General features: G+C 43.7%; 1 protein-coding gene across 1 annotated transcript; it reads left to right on the top strand.

Moving 5' to 3' along the window:
• The first annotated feature begins 201 nt into the window (after window positions 1-201).
• Window positions 202-19,932, top strand: FAF2 (Fas associated factor family member 2). The gene is made up of 11 exons (XM_075600776.1): window positions 202-348; window positions 7,946-8,014; window positions 8,273-8,407; window positions 8,501-8,577; window positions 8,690-8,828; window positions 11,733-11,818; window positions 11,902-11,993; window positions 12,079-12,256; window positions 13,381-13,552; window positions 14,219-14,362; window positions 16,958-19,932. Exons 1-11 carry the CDS (start codon window positions 286-288, stop codon window positions 17,138-17,140), a joined length of 1,338 nt encoding a protein of 445 aa, XP_075456891.1. The 5' UTR covers window positions 202-285; the 3' UTR covers window positions 17,141-19,932.
• The last annotated feature ends 28 nt before the right edge of the window (window positions 19,933-19,960 follow it).

Raw genomic sequence — 19,960 nt, forward strand, 5'->3', positions numbered from 1 at the left:
ATACATCTTTAATAGATCAGTACAACTGCATGCGGACAGGACCGGTGCCCTACACCAGCCACTAGCGCCCAGTTTACACAGCGCGTCACTGTGTGCACGTCATTACATTGCGTTCCCAGAGGTTCCCGGGTCCCTTCCCGGAAACACTTGTCGCTAAGCAACGAAACAAGATGGCCGCGCCCGCCTCGCGGATGTTCTCTGTCCTCTCGCTAGTTCTCTCCTCCCCGGACGCGCGACGTCACTTCCGGTGGATGTGAGTGACGGGTCAGAAGGCGGAGAGGGAAGATGGCGGCGCCTGAGGAGCAGGACTTAACCCAGGAGCAGACTGAGAAGCTGCTGCAGTTTCAGGTGTGGGAGGAAGCGGGACACCGGGACGCGGAGCCGGTCTGGGGCTGTGTACTGGAGCCCACGGGCTATACCAGATAGTTAGTTGGAAGTGCAGTGAGCTGTATACTGAGGGGGCGGTATAATGAGGGCAATAGGCCGGGTTTGGGCTGTATTGAGAGGGGGGCAAGAGGTGTGAGCTGTGCATTGGTGGATATGCAGAGTTGGGTGTATGCAGGGGGCGATCTGGACTATATATAGTAAAGGGGGTAGACTGGGTCTGGGGTGTGTACTGATGGATTGTTATATTGTAACTACTCCAGGGCAGGGATTTCCTTCCTAATTGTCTGAGTTCATGTTCTATGCACTCATTGTATTATAATTCACTGCATTGCCTGTCTTGTAAAGAGCTGTGTAGGTTGTTGGTGTTATATAAATACAATAATATACATAAATAGGAAGCACAGGTTGAAGTGTCCCCTGTATCTGGATGACACAGAGAGCCCGGACATTAGTGCCAGGGATGGGGGTCACAAGTCCATGTGATAGGCATGAGGGTGGCAGTGAGACTGAGTTTAGATATACTCTGTAGTGACAGAACAGGTGTAAATATGTCATGATGATAACTTTTATTTCAATAGGACTCAAAGGACTTTCAAATTACAGTATATTGTGCGTGGTATGCAGGACATAGGATAGAAAAGTTTTACAGACACGGTCCCTGCCCCATAGAGCTTACAATCTGTTTTTGGTGCCTGAGGCACAGGGAGATAGTGACTTGTCCAAGGTCACAAGAGCCGACACTAGGAATTGAACTAGACTCCCCTGATTCAAACTCGGTGTAGAGCAGGGGTGGGCAACCTATTTTTCAATGTAGCCACAGGTGTGGCAAATTATAAGTGAAAATAGCCACACCATGTAAAATTTGAGGTATTATGTTGCGCATGTGAAAATTTTAAACACGCACTTTTTGAACAAGTTTATTCAAAACATGAACACTTTGCGTCTGACGCAGTTGTAACTGAGTAGTCAAACGATGAAAATGGTTCAAATTTGAAAATGTAAGACAATTTAATGCAAAATTTGACAATCCTTATTTCTGACAAGTTACAGAAACTTTGGCTGAATATCTGAACTCAATGTACATTTTAGCTCAGCCTCCCCCAGCACCCTTCCTCACCATCTCCCCCAGCACCTTTTCAGCAGTCCCCCTCAACATTATAACCCCCCCATCTCCCCCGCGCTCCTTCCCTACCATCTTCCCTGTGTCGGCAGAGTGGGCTCTGGAGGTGGGGCGCGCGTCACAATGCTGGTGCTCCTTCCCTACCATCCTCGGGGGGGGGGGGGTGGGGGGTTGTGGGGACGTGCCACCATCATTGCGGGCTGCACAGGGAGTTCAGACGGGCCGCCTGCGCTAGAATCTTCAATTCACCACATTTTGCTGCCAATTCGCCACAAGTGGTGAATGGCGACAGGGTTGCCCCCCTCAGGTGTAGAGTCAGTTTCTTTACTCACTGAGCCACAGGTAGATTTAGTTTCAATGATCTTTAGTTGGGAAACTCTCCAAACAGTTATTTGTTGAATTGCATATGGTCATTAGTGCAGGGAATGAGTGAGGCATGTCCTGTAATTATCATTTCTAGGTATGACACATCCCTCTTGGATTTTAATGGGCACTGTTATCCTGAACATCACATTCTTAAATCATAGTCTAATTATGGTTACCTGAAACACAACTATATGCACTCAAAGCAATAATCTGTCTCAGTCCTCTTCTTTATAGACTGGCATCTTCATACCCGCAATAGTATTTTAATAGAAGTAAACTGGCTGTAATCTTTCTTTTTTTTTTTTTTTTTTTTTTGTTTATAAATGGGTTAAAACCTGTGCTGCATCACTTCCAACTTATTTGGTTTGCAATCCACCTTCTGGCAGCTGTTTTATTATCTGCTTATGCGATCCTGACATTTTGCATTGCAGTATACAGAGTGGGAAATACCATATGGGTACAACATAAAATATCACAATGTAAACATATACTGTTAAAATGCATTATGGATGCAGCCCCTGCTGCTGGAGATTTACAATCTGAAAGGAGGGAGATGGGAAGCACAAGTTTATTGTGGCAGAGATTTTTGTGCTGTTTAGGTTTTAGACTACTTGCTGGGGGCCCGGCAGTGGGATATGCTGTTCTCTCATCCTCTGACAGCTGTGGGGACTGGATTTGCATGAGGAATGTCACAGTCTGTGTTTGGTGAGGGAACCAGATTGCTTAACAAGAAGTGCAGTGATGAAGCAGCAATGCTGAACTTGTGGGATGGGATCAGCAACCTAATTCCACACAGATGATGATGTGCCTGAGTTTTTGTGTTCAGCTGCCATCTTTCCCAGACAATTACATTTACATTGTTAGCCTATTATTTCACCTGTCAAAAAGGCAATTTTGTTGTGAATAAACTGACTAAAAACCTGCAGTAAGCATGAACATTGTCTGTGTTTGTTCTGCTATTTTTCAATATTCATCAAATTATAAAGGTGTTTAAGGCAAAGAGGCAAATGGTAATAGTGCAGTCATGTACTGGAATCCATTCACGTAATGAGGATTATGGAGTCGCTCCGTTTTGCCAGTAATAATGGGACATTTTATATATTGATGCTCAGCCAAACACAAAGACATAATATTAATGCTTTCCATGTGCCGTGGGATTCGGATTCTCCCCATAAAAAATAAATCTGTGAAAGTGTATTGGAGAGCAAACTAGAACACATCAACCAACTCAAAAAAAATAGAACATTATTTTGCATGTCAGTAAATACATTGATATAGGCTTTTAAATACTGCAAGGTTTGAATAATGGGCTGTATATACAGCATTGACAATCCACTATATGTGTTTGTAATTCTAAATAAGCAGATCATTCTTAGAATGTGGTGTCAGATCAGTAAAATTACAAATCTTTAGTGAGGAATCTTTCACAGTGAACGCTTTGGGGTTTATGGAAAAATACTGTCATAATACACAGAGCTCCACCCCCACATCTATCCATGAATAAAACCCTTTTTACTTCCTGTCTTTTTGGTAAACTTAACCAAACCATGCTTTTCTGTCAGTATGCAAACACCCAGGCTTAGGTGCAAATGTTAATTGTAACAGTGTTTTCATAGGGCCTTTTTTTACTTCCAGCGTTGAGGCAGAAAATGCTGACTAGTAGCAAATATACTGTCCTGCTGGTTAAGGCATTAAAGTGAGAGATTGTTATCACCAAGTCACCATAGTCCCTACATTGCATATTGCTGCAGTGTCATTTCATTGTGCCTTTGTCATTCGCAACTCTGCATTAAATATTCACAAAAGTCATTGTTTCTGCTTATGGAAGAGCAATACCTGTAGTCATAACGTGTAAGTAGGGATGTGATCATTTCCCTGTGATGGAGGAGAGAGAGCACCATTTTTAGGGTAGCTGTGGTGCGTGTGTTCTCCCTGGAATGTGCTGGTAGGATGCTGGTTACATGGTTTCTGTTTGGCTTGTGCTGAGGGACCAGTTTTAAATCTTTCTGGCACTTGATTCATCTGACTTCAGCATTTTCTGATCTGTGCGTGTTCTTTTTCTATAAATGATACTTTCTTGTACGTTTTATTTTAGGGGTTTTACAAGCACTGATGCATGTCTATATTATATCTATTCTATATACTCATTCATATGGATTACATTTCAGGTTCAAAATAATTACGATTCATTTGTTAAATGACATCTCGAGCAAAGAGGTGTTCTTATTTTGCACCTTTGTGATTTGTTTTGTGTGTGTATACAAGCATGTGCGCACACATTTAAACACACACACACACACACACGTACACACACACACACGTGTGTGTGTGTGTGTATATATATCTATATATACATACGCGCGCACAAACGCACCTTTTATACATGCGCAATTACATGCGCGCATGCACACACCCCTCGATACATGCATACCTATATGCATGCGCGTCTATGTGCCCTTGTATGTATGTGCGCGCGTGCCCCTGTATGTGCCCCTATATACACACGTGCAACCCTATATTTGCGAACCCATGTGCCCCTATATATGCGACTGAACGCTGGTTGTTTGGCAATTGAATTTCATGAATATTTAGTGTTATCCTGTACGTGCATGCAGCCTTTACTAAGAATATCCACAGCAGCTCTGAATTTTATGGACACTGGTTCAGCTATTTGCTGCAATTTATAAATTGACATAGAAACACTGCAGATAATAGAGGAGCACTATAATTTTATGTGGAACTTACCATACTTAACCCTATAATACCTAACAATCATGAATAATGCTAGACCTTATTATGCTGAGGATCACATTAATGGGCACTAATCTCTATTGAGATCAGGCACTTTTATTAAGGCGGAGAACAGATGGGATATCAGCACTCCTAACAAAATATGGGAGTGAATGGTGCATTAGGGGAGAACAAATATATACAGACACGTGGTCCAGATGGGCCAGTGATTCAGAAAAGATCCCCTAATGATATGCACTCAATGTCACTCTATAAGGAAAGAAAATAAATGTACGCTAATGGTAATTATAAGTAATGGCTACTAGAGAATTCACCAATGATATGATGAACTGACACAATGATATGATGTACTAATATTTAAAAGTTTTTTATTAAATCAAAATTTATTTATTTATAAAATATTTTACCAGGAAGTAATACATTGAGTTACCTCTCGTTTTCAAGTATGTCCTGGGCACAGAGATGATAAAATACATGGTATTAAAGTCCAGAGTGCAACAGCAATGCTGCTCAGTATGGATGGTCATAGATGGGTGGTGGAATATGAGCCTACTAAGAGGGATTTTTGAAACCAACTCCCCCTTCCCACGAGCACATTACTATTCAAACTATAATAAACCTTCACGGTTAGATTGTTAGTACTTAGAACACCCATCCCCATAGGTGTCTTCTGTACATGGTCCAGTACACACTGTGATCTACAGGCATACCCCGGTTTAAGGACACTCACTTTAAGTACACCCGCGAGTAAGTACATATCGTTCAATAGGCAAACGGCAACTCATGCATGTGCCTGTCAGCACGTCCTGAACAGCAATACCGGCTCCCGACCTCTACCGAAGCTGTGCGCAAGCGGGGAGACTATAGAGCCTGTTACACATGTAAATAACACATCAGTTATGCATGTATATGATGATTGCAGTACAATACATGCATCGATAAGTGGGAAAAAGGTAGTGCTTTACATACATGCTCCGGTCCCATTGCGTAGGTTAATGCGGGGTATGCCTGTATTACCATCAATACCACGGTGCACCAAGGTTTAATATAGTTTGAATAGTGTCGTGGGAGGGGGGAGTTGGTTTAGAGACTCCCTTCCTCTTAGTAAGCTCATTCCACCACCTATCCATGACCATTACAGGGATGTTCCTCTATGCTTGGGATCTGTGTGCATAGGATACCTTTTGGCAGAATGCAACAGTGTGCTTTGCATATACTTACTATGCCAATTCACAGTGAACATTTGAGAAGTGTTCATGTGTTTCTTACTGTGATACACACTATATTTGTTCACTCTAAGGCCGCGCTTATAGTGCTGGCGACGCGACCGATGATGTCGCCACTGGCGAAAGTTGTAATTTGATTTTTAGCGAAGTCGCTGGCAACAAGGCCAGTGATGTCACGAAAGGGGGCGGGCAGCGGTCTCTGGTTTAGAGACAGTCACATGTGGTGACTGTCTCTAAAAAATCCAATAGACCCGTCTTCAAAATTTTTGGTCGCTCCGTTGCCGTTCGCGCTTATTATAAGCACTTGCGACGGAATCAATGTATTTTTATTTTGGAGCGACGTGTCGTCGCAAGGCACTATAAGCGCAGCCCACGGCCGCGCTTAGTGACGGCGATGCGACGATGTCGCCATTGCGAAAGTTACATTTCAAGTTTAGGCGACGTCGCTGGCTACAAGGCCAGTGACGGCAGAAAAGGGGACGGCAGAGGGACGGAGACGCTCCTGATTGGTTACATCGAGAGACGGTTGCTGAAAAAAAAAAAAACAAATGTCAGTGACTACCAGATTTTTGGTAGCACTGTCGCTCCGTCGCGTTTTCGCCGTCACGTGCACTATAAGCGCCGACAACAGCGACAATGCATTTGTTTTGACGCGACGGTTGCGTCGCCGGCGCTTTAAGCGCAGCCTTACTGAGATTTTGTTGTCCTAAATTGAATATTCCTAACACTATATGTGAGGGTATAAATATATACTTTTATATCTAATATAGGTTGATGGTACCTTTTAATGGCTACGTGTGATCCTAACAATTATTAACCCATTGAGGGTCGTTTTCCATTTCTTTATAACTGGGCAAAATTTGTGGATCCACTTGCCCACTCTTAGCTCCGCACCACCATTTGTTTTAACTTAACATTATGTATATATACCCTCACACCCCATATACTCCCTTTTATGACCAAACACATTTTTTAACATTTTCTATATGGATTTAAGTGCAATTCAATATGAATGGCCTATGAAGGAATTTTGAGACCTTGGGATACTACATTTCCTCCACAACTGGTGTCTTCCATGAGTGCAACCTACATCAATTGTAAGCAGATATCCCTCTTAGGCCTTGGCCATGTTTACCGCTTGCTGGCGGAAGCGTGCTGACGCGCGCTCCCGCTCAGCACTGAGTCCCTACAGCCGCAATTAGAGCGGCTTTGTAGGGGCTCACCTGCGCTTCTGCGCGCTTGCGGAAGCGCAGGTCTTAGGGGAATTTAAAATTCCCCCGCTTGCCGGCGCGACAGGCTGGTCACGTGAGCAGTTCGCCCAATGAGGGCGAACCAGTTCCGTGACGTCACTGGCCCGCCCCCGGCCAGTGACGTGCCCGCCCCAGGCCCGCCCCCTTACGGCGAGCAGGACAAGCAACCGCAAGGCCAGGGAAAGCACCCGCTTTCCCTGAGCCTCAGCTCGCATCAGCACGCCAGCGGTAAGCATGTCCAAGGCCTTACATACACTGTATGTAATATTGTTTCTGTATTTCTGCCATACCCGTTGAAGGACCCTGAGAGGTTTGAAATCTTGTCACATATCAACTTGTTGATCCAATAAAAGGTATCATACCACCTACTCCCTCTCCTTTGTTACGATGTGATTATGTATTTCTGATGTACTAAAGCCAAGAAGTAAAGAGACTGCGAGGAAATTAACCAGGCCGTAAGAACAGCTTGAAATGAGACCACTTACTGTTAATCATTAATGGGTGTGGTGTTTTTTTAGTTGTGGGGGTGAGGGCCCAGCTTGAGCTGAATGTTTGTTTTGTAAAAAATCATCAGTTTACGTATTTGTTCTTTGCATTTTTTGTGATGATTTTCTTGGTTTACTTATTACCTTACCAATGAATGGTCAAACACAATTCCGAAATCCCAATGTCCCTCAGAGCAAACAGCACACGTGCTGCAGGGATCCTTTCTGCTGATACACTGAGCCAGTCGGGAGTGTAGGAAAGCATTCAGAGACCGTAACAGGCTTCTTGGTGCTGGGTCTCTGAAGATGATGTGGCCGTCACTGTGCAAGGCTCCTCATGTCTCTTGTCTCTCGTTGCAGGACTTGACAGGTATCGAGTCAATGGACCAATGTCGCCAAACCCTGCAACAACACAACTGGAATATTGAGGTATGCAGGACAGCTCGACGTGACTGCATAGCGGTTACGTTATCACAATCACTTAATACTGAGAGGTTAAAGTTGCTAGATCAATCTAAATGCTTGTCTGGTCATTAAAGCTGGGCAGTATCCTGGACTGTACTCTACCTTTTCCTCCTTGTGTATCATCCTACACCTTATGTATCACCCTGCTTCACCGCTGCTTATCTCCTCAATCCCTCTATCGTTCTGTTTGCCTTTTCTGCTAAACTCTTGTTTCTCCTGCAGGCTGCAGTTCAGGATAGGTTGAATGAGCAGGAGGGAGTCCCCAGCGTGTTTAACACCACTCCCAACAGGCCGCTGCAGGTGAATACAGCAGACCACAGGGTTTACAGCTACGTGGTGTCCCGGCCACAGCCAAGGGTGAGTTCAGTGGCATCACTCTGGGTCGGACGGTGGGGTTGTTATTTCTGTATGGCTCGTGTGCAACCCAATAACACGGTCTTCCTCTTACAGGGGCTTTTAGGATGGGGTTACTACCTGGTCATGCTTCCATTCCGCATCACATATTACACAATACTTGATATATTTCGGTAAGTGTGGGTCCTATGCAGTTTTGCACACACATTGCCTGCTGTGTTCTCTATGCATGTCACTGGTTTGGGAATCTCTGGACAACCTTCTTCTGTCTTCACTCACTGCCAGGTTGGCTGTTCGTTTTATTCGGCCTGACCCTCGCAGCCGAGTCACTGACCCAGTTGGGGACATTGTGTCCTTTATACAGCTATTTGAGGAGAAGTACGGCAGAATACACCCAGTATTTTACCAGGGGACCTACAGCCAGGTGAGGCCTGTGCATTAGATCTATAAGGCTCAAGGCCATACCTCATTATGTATCCCAAGATGCTACCTTGTAAATATCAATCCTAGCTACACATTGTAATAGAGGAAGCCTTCAACTAGCTCACTACGTAAGAATAGTGATAATGTAAAGAATAATCCAATAAGCCGCTACATCCCCCTAAACTACTAAGTGGGGGATGGGGTGCAGCACTGAACTAGTAATCAAGCACAACCTAGAGAGTGAGTATACAGGGCTATACCTCAGAGATAATTTTTGAGCACTTCTAGTGGACAGAAATGTACAACAATTTTACTTTTAATAAACATTAAAAAAGCTACTCTCCACACACCTAAAACCTACAATAAAATCAATGCAGCTCAACCCTGTTATAACGCGATCCGTTACAACGCGAATCCGCTTATATCGCGATGCAAACATGGCTCCCAATTTTCTTATTTATGAATACTTTACAACACGATTATTGGGATCTTAAATACTTTATTTTACAATGCATACAATGGTACATTATTTTTAACGCGATTCGCTTATAACGCGATCTGATTCTTTGGACCTCAAGCACAGCGTTATAAGGTTCGGGTTGGGCTGAACAGTATTTAGGTGTTGGTTCTAGGGAGAGTTGGCTAGATATAAGTAGCCACTCGAGTGAATACAGATGTCACGAAGACATTGTACATCCCTAATAAAGTCCTTATGCTAGTACTGATCAGGTGACCAATCTGTATATGTCACCTATAATTATGAGATCATAATGTATTAGAGGATGTGATGTGCATGACAAGAGCAATAGGGTGGTAGTAGGGGATAAATACTGAGAGCGAGAATATGGCGTGCGATTAGCAAATAGGCTGATAGAATTGTATGGGCTGGTTATGTATGTCATTATAACCTCTCGCAATTCTAGCTGTCTATCAATCCCCACATTTACCAACTACCCATCTCCAAATCAAAGTTCATGCAGGTAGCTCAAACTATCCCCAACATCACTAATATTAAATCCTACTAATCTGTTTGGCAGTCTAAACGCCAAACGGGGTGCTGACAGAATCGGTGCCTAGCAGGAACAGCTTCCCTAGGGGCGTTTACTTGACTCATATCTAGCTTACTCTCTTTGTAAGTAATGCCTAAATACTACTTTTATTGCAGGCTTTAGATGTGAGGAAATGGTCATTTTAATTTTTATTTTTTTTTAAGTACAAGTTAAGTGTGATACATTTCTGTGCACTAGGAGTGCTCCCAAGTGAACTCTGTTTTGAAGTATAGCTCCTGTATAACAACTCGGGTCAGTGTTTCCCAACTGGGGTTCTCGGAGCAGAGGGGAAGCAGGGCAGTTGCTAGAGGGCTGGGCAGTTTCCTCCATTCTGATTGGCTGCTGCTGGGTAATGCAGTCAATCCGGTGGTGTCAGGAGCCTGGGGGTGTGGCCAAGCAGTGGAGGAAACAGCATGGGCGGTGAGAGAGGCTTGGTGTCTGTCCATCTGTCCTGTGTGTAAATGTTCAGTCCTGTTTGTGTGTGTGTGTGTGTGTGTGTGTGTGTGTGTTGTCTGTGGCGGTCTGACTCTGTCCTGTGTCTTGTCACTGACTGTCCTGTTGTGGGGGTGGCTCAGCAACTAAGCACTGGGATTAGGGGTGTGTTGAGAGAAAAAAAAGTTGTGAACCACTGCTCTAGGTTGTGCTAGCTACACATTGAAATACAGTATAACCGAAAATGCACATCACGTTCTGGGATTGAAATACATTTAATATCGTGCACCTTTATCTTCTCCCTGATTTTTACCAGTCTTTGGAATATCCATTCTTTTTCTTGCACTCGTGAACAATAATTTAGAGGGGGTTTGCATAAAATAAGTCTATCTCTGAGTTCTGGAAGACTGGGAACAAAAAAATAACACGTTCCAGGATTAACATGTTGGCGTGTAAGCACACACTAGCGCACATATCTATACAGGCATACCGCGGTATAAGGACACTCGCTAGTAAGGACATTTCGCCCAATGGGCAAACGGCAGCTCGCGCATGCGCCTGTCGGCACGACCTGAACAGCATTACCGGCTCCCTACCTGTACCGAAGCTGTGCGCAAGGAGGGAGACTATAGAGCCTGTTACACATGCGTTATTTACATCAGTTATGCACGTATATGACGATTGCAGTACAGTACATGCATCGATAAGTGGGAACAAGATAGTGCTTCACTTTAAGTACATTTTCGCTTTACATACATGCTCTGGACCCATTGCGTACGTTAATGCGGGGTATGCCTGTATGTATCATTTGGAGTGCTACTGGGTTTGTGTCCTAATGTATACAACAAAAGACGAGCCCCAATGCCAATGACACATTATTTAGTACATTAATATGCATTTTATCTATTCTTTCTTCATACATGTTGGTCATTTAGTTCAATACTTTGACCAAAATATTTTAAGCCTACAACCATGTCACGTTAAACCAATTTCAGTAGGTCATACACTACCAATATTACCAATAGTACTGTCATATATTTCATCCACTGCATAGAGAAGAGGAAACCCATACTGCTGCATACAGCATGGGGTGTGTGACATGTTTGTGGTGCCTAAAGGGTTACAATGTAAGAAGCACTGTGTGCTATGTATGAGCTACAGTGCAGTTAAACCAGAAGTGCCCTAATAATTAGTAGGACACTTCTGGGTTTTAACGGCAAACTTCAGTATTTTGGCCAAAGTATTGCACAAGGTGACCCATATGTATGAAGACGGAATATACATAAAGTGTGTGTGTGTGCGTGCGTGCGTGCGCGTGTTCTTGTAAATGTTGTAGGTAGGCTCTTTACAATTTTTTTTTTTTTTTATATGAATGACTTTTAACCCCTTTACATGTGACCCTCCTCATGCTCTTTATTCACCAGGCGCTGAATGATGCCAAACAGGAGCTGCGTTTCTTGTTAGTCTACCTGCATGGAGAAGATCATCAGGACTCTGATGAATTCTGCAGGTGAGTCTTCTTGTTCCTTCCTAGGATTTCTTCTGTCTTGAGGGCAGTGTGAACAAAAGTGTTTGTATCTCTCCCCTCTGTAGGACCACACTCTGCACCCCTGAAGTCATCCACTTCATTAACAGCAGGATGCTCTTCTGGGCATGTTCCACAAACAAGCCTGAGGGGTTCAGGGGTAAGTTCACTGCACTTCGTGCTCTGTCTCCTCTGTCATCGCACTATGAACTCCTTTTTAACTGCGTTGTCTTTTGTGCTGTAAGTTTCCCAGGCCCTGCGTGAGAACACCTACCCTTTCCTGGCCATGATAACGCTGAAAGATCGCAAGATGACGGTGGTGGGGAGGCTGGAGGGTCTTATCCAGCCTCAGGACCTGATTAACCAGCTGACCTTCATCATGGAGGCCAACCAGACTTATCTGGTATCAGAGAGACTGGAACGGTGAGTGTGCAGGGAGAGCAGCTTCACATGGGCGCCTGCAATCCCTCCTGCAATACAGGCTTTCAGAGACACAGTAATTCATCTATCGGGAATATTTTGTATTCTGTTCTGCATGAACAAAAACTTTAAAATAGTGTAAAGCTCCTTACAGCCAGTTTATACACCCCTAATTAAAGACACATTCCTTTGGAATACGACTGCATATGAAAATACTGAAATTATGGAATCGCCGCAAACACCAGGAACATGCTTTTAAAAGGTGTAATCGGCCATAACATACGTTTTTTTTTTTTGCACTTTAGACCTCTTTAGTGCGTTGAATAACACTCCTCCATCCCCTCCCCCCTCCCCCCTCCTAATTCCACCCCTCCCCCCTCCTAATTCCACCCCCTCCCCCCTCCTAATTCCACCCCCTCCCCCCTCCTAATTCCACCCCCTCCCCCCTCCTAATTCCACCCCTTTGCTCAAATCCCCACTTCATTTGGGATGTAGCAGGAGGAGTAACTGGCTATCTCAAGTTTATTAATCGTGGGTGCATGAGTGCGTCCTGCTAATATTAGCACCTATTTAAAGAGACATCCCAAGCCACAGTGTATTTAAAAAAACAAAACTGCCGATCGATTTAGTTCTCCCGTGTTTCTCAGGATTCACTAAATGGCTGCCTTTCCGTTTCAATCAATTCTTCAGTCAGTGTAACTCAGCAGCTACAATGTATCCTGATATTACTAAGGTAACATGATCTATTGTTACAGTTTGCAGCTCAAATTGCTGGGAATATTGGCAACTAATTATCATAAACAGGAAAGTGTTACAAAGATCTTGCAGGTGTGCTAAAGCCTGCTATAGAAATCAAAGGATGCTCAGTGTATTACAACTCATAAAAAATGGCATTAAGAGTTGAATACTACTTAAAATTTCCTCTATTTTAAAAAATTTTTTTTTAAATTTAATACTACAGAACTGTTTATTTAAAAAAAAAAAAAAACATGCAGGATATTGCATGGATTGCTCTTTTAACCCTTTCTGTGCAGAAGCAGAATAAAGTGCATGCCTGTCCATCACTGTATGGATGTACAGTAGGTCACATTTGCACTGTTGACACTGATGATTTGTGTCTTCCTCAGAGAGGAGCGGAATCAAACTCAGGTGCTGAGGCAGCAGCAGGACGAGGCATATCTGGCATCGCTGCGAGCTGACCAGGAGAAGGATCGCAAGAAGAGGGAGAAGCAGGAGCAGAAGAAAAGAGAGGAGGAGCAGGCACAGCTTAGACAGTTGGCAGTGGAGAGGAAGATACGGGTAATGATCAGGAATGGAAGGCAACAGCATGGACCTGCACTTATTGCAAAAATCGCTTTCTGAATGAAATCCAGGTTTTATCAGATGAGTGCAACGCCCTGTCAGTAACCAATGGAGCCTCTTCTTATCACTAACTGGCACATACAGCAGTTTGGTTAACAGGTTCCTGAAATGTTGTTCTTGTGAACACCAAAGTATTTCTTTTACTTTGGCTGTAACTAAAAGCGCACAAAAATCCCTACTTTCTGGGTTCAGGATGTTGTTTACAGATCACTTTCATGAAGTATGCGTTTCCTACGCCATGGAAACCCTCACACACGTGTCACTATTTAGGATTCCAGTAATGCATTTTCAATGTGATATTGGAAGGTTTTAGTAGAAGGCCCTCACCCTGAAGCTGCACCCCTCACACAGCACCGAGGCGTTCGTGTCTCTGAATAGAAAAGGGGGAAACTGCAGGAAGCAACACAGGACTTATTTACAGCAGGCGGGAAACATTGCAGACAAGGTGGCCAAGTGGTTCTTATCTGCTGTCAAATTCTATGTTTCTGTTCAACTCCAGTTTGGATAATATGTGGCTTTTGGAAATGTATTGTGCTGTAATGGGACGTTGCTGGACTGCCTTCTTGCCGTGGTCTGAGGTTTCACCATCCTCTTCTCCCATAGAACCTGCAGGAGGAAAAGGAGCGCAAATCCGAGTGTCTCCCTGCAGAGCCCCTACCAGACCATCCTGATGGTGTGAAAATTATTTTCAAGATGCCAAACGATACTAGGGTGGAGCGGAGGTTCCTGTTCACACAGTCACTGTTAGTAAGTGTCACGGTAGACCAGAACTTTTAACACCAAAATACCCGGATCCTTTGAGCAAAGCAAGAGATAAAATAAATTGCGATTTATTTACAGAATGAACATACACAGCTTAATTTACAATTGCAACAAAAAATACACTTACTGGAACTGGGTCAAACAAAATAAAATGTTCCCAAAAGGAAATGTTGCCAAAACAAAGTCTCTAGGAGCAATTTCCCATGAGCGGGAGTTGCTCGTTAAAAGAGCCTGAAGCAACGTGCCGCTGCCATTTACTCCGCTGGAGCTGCTTCTTTCGTGATGAAACGTTAAAATCTTGAAACTTAGATGTTTCTTGCATGAATCCTTAGGGCCGTTCTATACTGTGTGCGGCCGTGCCTGTGAGAACGCACGTGCGGTGTGTGCGGTGTGTGCGGTGTGTGCGGTGTGTGCGGTGTGTGCGGTGTGTGCGGTGTGTGCGGTGTGTGCGGTGTGTGCGGTGTGTGCGGTGTGTGCGGTGTGTGCGGTGTGTGCGGTGTGTGCGGTGTGTGCGGTGTGTGCGGTGTGTGCGGTGTGTGCGGTGTGTGCGGTGTGTGCGGTGTGTGCGGTGTGTGCGGTGTGTGCGGTGTGTGCGGTGTGTGCGGTGTGTGCGGTGTGTGAGGTGTGTGAGGTGTGTGAGGTGTGTGAGGTGTGTGAGGTGTGTGAGGTGTGTGAGGTGTGTGAGGTGTGTGAGGTGTGTGAGGTGTGTGAGGTGTGTGAGGTGTGTGAGGTGTGTGAGGTGTGTGAGGTGTGTGAGGTGTGTGAGGTGTGTGTTTTTTTTTAGTAAGTTTCGAAATAATAAACAATTTATTAAAGTATTTAATTTAACATTACACACATACATACATACACACACACACATACATACATACATACGCACGTGTACACACACACACACACACACACACACACACACACACACACACACACACACACACACACACACACACACACACACACACATATACACACATATATATACACACATATATATACACACATATATACACACATACATACACACATACATACACACATACATACACACATACATACACACACACACATACATACATACACATACATACATACATACATACATACATACATACACACATACACACATACGCACGTGTACATACACACACACATATACATACATACACACACACACACACACATACACACTATAGAATGGCTGACTAACCTCAGCCAACTAAAACTGTCGCGTGCACTGCGTATCGCGCTATGTCCTGCAAGCAGTATGGAACAGCCCTTAGATGGTATGAAACTCTTACATGAATCTTCTTCCTGATGGGCTGCACGGGTTCTTATAGGGTTAACATTCCTATATCTAACTAGTGCAGCCTCTCTCTCTGTGGGAATATTTACGTCCCCCTATCACGGAGTTGCCAATACTTTGCAAACCTGGCAGAGGTGGCTTCTCATTCTGCTCTGGGCACGTGCAAACTTTGCCCCTTTGCCGCTTGGTATATGAGACCCTGCCCCTCGTACCTAGTGCCGCTCTGTCTGGGCAGGGTGACTTATTGAAGTTCTCTTCCCCCACCAAGCAAGCTAACACATGGTTTAACACTTCCATATCCTTGATTGCCTTTGAAGCTTAGAGGGCGGAGTAGCCACTCTGTCTCCCATGCAAATTGATTTTTACCCCTACTGAACATTACTTGAACTTAAAAACATATATGCCATTTTACCATCTAATGCACAGCTCTGTAACTTAGCTCTGTGCAGCATACCTCACACTTTGTTTCACTCACTGTGGGATCTTTCTTATTTTGTTCCTCTTACTACAAGATGAACAGCTACCAATATTTTCACTGCTGACTAGACCATGGATAAATATCACTTTTCCACCCACAACAATATGCATGGCTATATCTCTTCTCGGCATTCTAGATGCATGGCTAGCATCTCGCCTTGTTCAGCTCGCTGTACAATGAACAGATGTTTGTGTACTCCTCGCAGCTAACTAAGGCTACGCTTATAGTGCCGGCGACGTCAGGCTACGATCGCTGGAAAAATCAAATTGAGATGACTTCCAGCGATCGCGACCAAGCCGTCGCATCGCGCTTTCTATAAGGATTTGTTTTGACGCGGCGTCGCTGTCGCGGGCACTATAAGCGCAGCCTTAGGATGCTTGTCACTTCGTTACTCCTTCAGCCTTTAGTGAGAGATGCATACAACCTTTAATGTTGGTGAACCTAGTAGAATCCCAGTCCTAGCTCTCATTAACGTTGTGCCAGACACTTTATCTTGGTTTGTCTCAGGCACCGGAAATTAGATTGTATGCTCTTCAGGACAGTGACCCACTATGCTTGTGAAAGGTATATATGTACTGTGTACATTGTCACTGAGAAGAAAATAGTGGGTACATCAAATCCTGTAAACGTACTGCCACAGAGCTGCACCAGTCATTGCCTCCATCTGTAATCACAATATGAATAAATGAGCCAGTGTATGTCCTGTTTAACCCGAACAGTGTAGTGTAGGCACCTCTGTGTCTTATACTTCCTTCTCCAACATTATGCGCTCCCCTCATATATTTATTTTTCATTCCAGGTGATTCACGATTTCCTGTTCTCCCTGAAAGAGACTCCGGAGAAGTTCCAGATAGTGGCAAACTTCCCTCGCCGGGTGCTTCCGTGCCTTCCCAGCGACGAGGTCCCTGTGCCTCCCACCCTTCAGGAGGCCGGATTCGGCCGCTCACAGTTGCTCTTTGTACAGGATCTCACGGACGAGTGACACTATAAACATGAATTTTTTTTTCTCCCCTCACACAAAAATTGGGAAAGAAAAAAAAAAAAAAATAGAAAGGAAAAAAATGCCGGTAAGGAGAGAAGAAAGAAGATACCTATTCTCGTAACATTATTTTTTTAATGACTGCTGCTACAGACTTTGGATCCAGGTATCCTTGCCCAGGCAAGGGGGCAGCGTATAGCAGCATTTTTTTTTCCCCCCCTCCCCCACAAAGGCTAAGTGACTGAACATACATGAGTGCAGGGAGATGTCGCAGGGCCCATTTGGTATTCTCCAGGGACTGGAGTAGTCTTTTACCTGTGGGAGGAGCCTGCAGTACATTGCCTTGCATTTCCCTCCACCTATGAAAGTTAACGCTCTGGCAAAGGAAGAACCATCTGTCTGCGGAGGTAACACCCCACTCCCATTGCCTCTGACAGGTGTTTGGAGGGTGAGGGGGGGGGGGGGGGGTTTAGTTGTCGTGAGTGTATTTTTTTTGAGGAACAAGAGGAAAATGTATTTCTTTCCTTACTCTGTATAAAGCAATTTTTTTAATTTACTTTTTTTTTTTCCATTGCTTTCTAAAAGACCAAAGGAGAGAGATTGGCAGCTGTCGTGGCTCTGTCATATGAAGGGCTTTTCAGCAGATCCCGTTTGTAGAGAGGCGCGTACGTGATGGAACTCGCTTTGGGAGGGGAAGATTACCAGCCCCCTGTAGTGTAATAAAGGCAATATCTAGTGACTGGTCTCCCTGCTTAGATGCCTTCTCTTGTCACTAGTATTATATATCTCCCGGCTGGACCATATTCCAGATATAATTTATTCCACATATAAATTAAAAACATTTTAGACTTTTGACGCGTGTTAAATGTATATGTTGAATGCCTGCGGATGTGGGGATGACCAGGAGTTGCTGTGAACGTTTTTCTTCGCATGTAGCAGTTCAACCAATTAAACTGTTTTTTGATCCCCAAACTAATTATTTAAAGGTGCAAAAACAACCTATTATAAAACGGGGTGCAATGTATTGCACATTAAAACAGATTACCATTTGTATTTGACATTCTAGCTGTTTAACATTGTCTGTAAGATAGCCCTACAGCAGGTATGGCAGCCTCTGCTGTCTGATTCCAACGTTTCTTCACCTCCGCTGCTTATTCATATTTGCTCCAACCCACCTTGTCTGTTCAGTGATGTCACAAGGGTTTCTGCTGCCATGTTAACTTAAGTTTTTGTTTTTTAGACACGAGGGCTCAGCCCATTCACACTTGGTTTGACTTCTGTTTTTCTTTCCCCACCATCTTCCCCCCACTCCTTTCCAGCACTCTTCATTTCTCCTCACATGTCAACTGACACACACTCTGTCACCTATAAAGTTTATCCATATCTGCATTATGATGTCACTGCTGAACTATCTGAGGTGTAGCCAAAACGTTTTTTTTTTTTAATAATTATTGTACGATAAAGGAAATACAGAACCTAGAGCTGACCCCAGATACCTTCTTGTACAGTATAATAATAAAAAAATAATCGGGAGGAAGTGCATCTTAAATAACCCGAGCAGGGCTTTTGGTGACTTGTGTGGCTGTTCAGCCTCTCTGCGGATAATGACTACACTGATACAAGAAGGATGTGAGAGATGACTGCTTCTCTAGGGACAGTGCTACTCTGCAAATGTTTAATGAAATGCAATGTTTGTGGGATTGGGTAATATTCCATGATTACAAGCTTTTTCTACACTCGCCACCTTTTAGAAGATAACTGTATTTGCTCAATAGGGAAAGCACTTTAGCGCATGCAGTTCCCATTCAAGTTTTTTTTCCTAATGCTCAATATTTGAACCAGGAGGTTCACTAGTGCTGATCAGTGGTATCTGACCATTGGGACTTGCCAAACTCGAGATAATTTCCTGGTGGAAACAAAATTGCAGTGGGGGTCAGCCACACTGGCAGCCAATAGAAAGCGATGTCAAATCCCAGCTTTTATTTGCAATTCGTTTGTGTTATGAGCAGGCACAACATTTTTTTGGAACTGTGCGTATGTGGGGGTCGGGGACCATATTGGCTCTGTGGGATCACTTGTTTAGATTTAGAATATACAGTACATTTAAAAAAAAAAAAAAAAAAAACTGGGGGAGAATTGCTGCTTTAGGACTGTGTTAATGAGTTTTTCCCATCTTGTATATTTCGTGAACTGGTTTTTTTTTTTTTTAAGAGCTCCAACACATGGGTAACAGCAGCTACAACATCCATGGCATGAGCTTATGGCAATTATAGATGGAGGGGTTTCATGCATTATGTTGCATATACTATTACAGGTAGTCCTCGTTATCCGTTTCACTTCACAACGAATGGCATATCTAATGCTTTACAATGCAACCCAAGGGCTGTTTTTTGATGCCAGAATGCGTTATCCAACGCTCACAGTCACTGATTAACATGGGACTCACTTTACAACGGTTTCACTATCCAACGCTACTTCCAGAACGGATTCCGTTGGATAAAGTGCCCGTTGGATTCCAAGGACTGTCTGTATTACATGGCTTTATATGCCAGGGTGTTTGGTTTGACACCACTGCTCTGACCCTTTTTAAAGATGACATGCTGCTTTAAGGACTTTCTAAAATCAAATAAGTATTCTATACTTCTGAATTCTGCTTGTAAATCCTAATTGGTATTAGCAGAAAGCCCATTTTCAAAATATCATATAGAAAGCTAGGTGCAGGATGTAGTAATGAATGCATGATAATCTATTGTAAGAAGCATTGTTTTCTGTTAGAAATAAATATTTTAACTAAACTCATGAACTGCTTGTAGCATAATATGG

Source organism: Ascaphus truei, chromosome 5 (genome assembly GCF_040206685.1).
Source record: "Ascaphus truei isolate aAscTru1 chromosome 5, aAscTru1.hap1, whole genome shotgun sequence".
NCBI lineage: Eukaryota > Metazoa > Chordata > Amphibia > Anura > Ascaphidae > Ascaphus > Ascaphus truei.